The following is a 2,424-nucleotide window of genomic DNA, read 5'->3' as shown; positions in this document are numbered from 1 at the left end:
AGATTTTACCCAATTTATCTATTCCTTTTATTGGCATGTTTTAGCAGGTTTTATATAATTAGCACTATTCATTTGTGATTTTTCTATGTTTAGGATTCTTATGTCGTTATGATGTAGTGAGTCCTTTATACTTACACTATCTCCCTGATGATCACTAATTATATATCTTCTTCTAAAACCGAATTTCTCTAATATTTATATATTCATTCCAACTTTGTTTTACTGAGTTGCATTGTTAATTCTTTTCATCCTCTATTTTTACTCTATGTGATAATATATTTCTTTGTAAAGACCTTTTTAGAAAAAAAAATATTAGTTTCACAGTAACATTGGGAAGAGAGACAGATATTTCCCATATATACCCTGCATCCACACAGACACGGCCTCTCGCGTTACCTACAGCCCCAACAGATGGTCCATTTGTTACAGGATGAACCTATAATGACACTTTATACTCACCCAGGGTCCATAGCTTTTAATGTCTTTTTAGACATTTTGGAAAAATGTTCTGAAAACTATTTTTAAATAAAAAAATTTTGCAAAAATAGTACAGAAAGTGCCTGTGTACTATTCACCTGGGGCTCCTAAATGATACTATTCTTCACAGTCAGAGCACAGTTATTAAAGCTAGGAGAGTGACAGTGACACAAAACCATTAAGCTTATTCTGATTTTACTACTTTTTACATGTAGTCTTCTCTTGAGGTGAGTTTATTTTTAACTACAACCACTACAATATTAGGAATGGCTAAAATTAATGAAGAGAACAATAACAGTATGGTCAATGTTGCAGAGTAAATGAATCCCTCATATATTTCAGGTAGGAATGTAAAATGGTACAGACTTTCTGGAAAACAGATTGGAAAAAACATTTTTATTAAGTTAAACTAACATTTACAACATGCCACAGTAAATCCTCTCCTGCGTGCATGCTCTCATGAAGTGAAAACTTATGTTCACACAAAAACCTGCACATGTACGTTTGTAACAGTTTTAATTGTAATAGCCAGTAACTGTCAATCACCTGATACTGTTCCCAACCTGGTGGTACATATACAAAACATAGAAAAGCCTTAAGATGGAACACAACTCAGTAAGGAAAAGAAGCATTCCTCTCTCTCATTCTTCATATTGGTCTCATCAATACCTGAGTAGCTCTATGAATTTCTAAGATTCAGTCCTGCATCCAATGTCTAAAGCAATTAGGAAGAACACTTACTGTCAAGTTACGAGAACATCTTGCTGTAGTGAACTAATTCTCCGCCATCCTCTGACTATGGTCAGCTCCTGAAATATTGGCGATATTTTCCAAAGGTCCTTCTCACAGCTGCTTTCACTTCATTGTTCTTCAAGCTGTAGATGAGGGGATTCACTAAGGGAGGGACCACACTGTACTGTACAGAGAACACTAACTCCAGGGGTGAACCTGAGGTTGGTGTGAAATAGCGAAGGAAGGCTGAGCCATAAAACAGGAGGACAGCAGTGAGGTGGGAGTAGCAGGTTTAGAAGGCCTTGCTTCCACCTGAGGAGGAGCTGATGCTCAGGATGGTGGAGACAATAGGAGTATAGGAGCAGACAATTAGGACACAGGTTACAAGCCCATGCAGAAGGCTGTAGCAGAGCTGAATAGTAAAGTTTTTGGAGACATCAGAGCAGGACAGAGGGAAGAGAGAGGGCAGCTCACAGCTGTAGTGGGGGATGGACTGATCCTTACAGAAGTCCAAGCTAATAGCTGGAAGAATGTTGATGAGTGCGTCCAGAAATCCCAGGCCCCAGGAGCCCCACACTAGCCCATTACAGAGCTTGTTGGTTATCTTCTGGCCATAGAGCAGAGGGTGGCAGATGGCAACGTAGCGGTCATAGGCCATCACTGAGAGCAGGCAGGCTTCAGTGTCCCCAGAGTCAAACACAAAGAAGACTTGAACCCGGCAGCCCTGGACAGAGATGGTTTTCCTCTGAGACAGGAGGTTCTCCAGCAGCTTGGGCACTGTAGCCGAAGAGAAACAAAGATCCAGGAAAGAGAGGTGACTCAGGAAGATGTACATAGGCATGTGGAGGCAGGAATCAGCCCTGATCACCAGCAGCAGCGTCAAGTTCCCCAGCAGGGTCTGGAGGTATATCATTAGGAACAGTGCAAAGAGCAGGGGCTGGACACGGGGGTCTGCAGACAGCCCCAGGAGGATGAACTCCGTGACGGCGCTGTTGTTCCCAGAGCCATTCATTTCCTTTTTTCCTTTGGAATAAGAACAGGAATTGGGCAGTGCCTTCAGTGCCTCTGCCACAGTCCCAAGACATGCCCATCCTCTCCCTAAACAATGTTTTGTTTTAAGATTTTAAAATCCTTACTTGCTCCCTCAGGTATTTTTTCTCCCCCAACCATCACCCATCCACCTCCCAGGTCATGAACCCTATTATCAGTTCTCCT

At 41.7% G+C, this 2,424-nt stretch overlaps 1 protein-coding gene across 1 annotated transcript; it reads right to left on the bottom strand.

Moving 5' to 3' along the window:
* Positions 1–1,501: 1,501 nt before the first annotated feature.
* Positions 1,502–2,221, bottom strand: LOC130679239 (olfactory receptor 8S1-like). Its single transcript, XM_057487867.1, has one exon. It carries the CDS (start codon positions 2,219–2,221, stop codon positions 1,502–1,504), a length of 720 nt encoding a protein of 239 aa, XP_057343850.1.
* Positions 2,222–2,424: the final 203 nt, after the last annotated feature.

Source organism: Manis pentadactyla, chromosome 10 (assembly GCF_030020395.1).
Source record: "Manis pentadactyla isolate mManPen7 chromosome 10, mManPen7.hap1, whole genome shotgun sequence".
Taxonomy (NCBI): domain Eukaryota; kingdom Metazoa; phylum Chordata; class Mammalia; order Pholidota; family Manidae; genus Manis; species Manis pentadactyla.
Note: the sequence above shows the minus strand (reverse complement) of the source record. Positions and strands in the feature narration are given on the sequence as shown.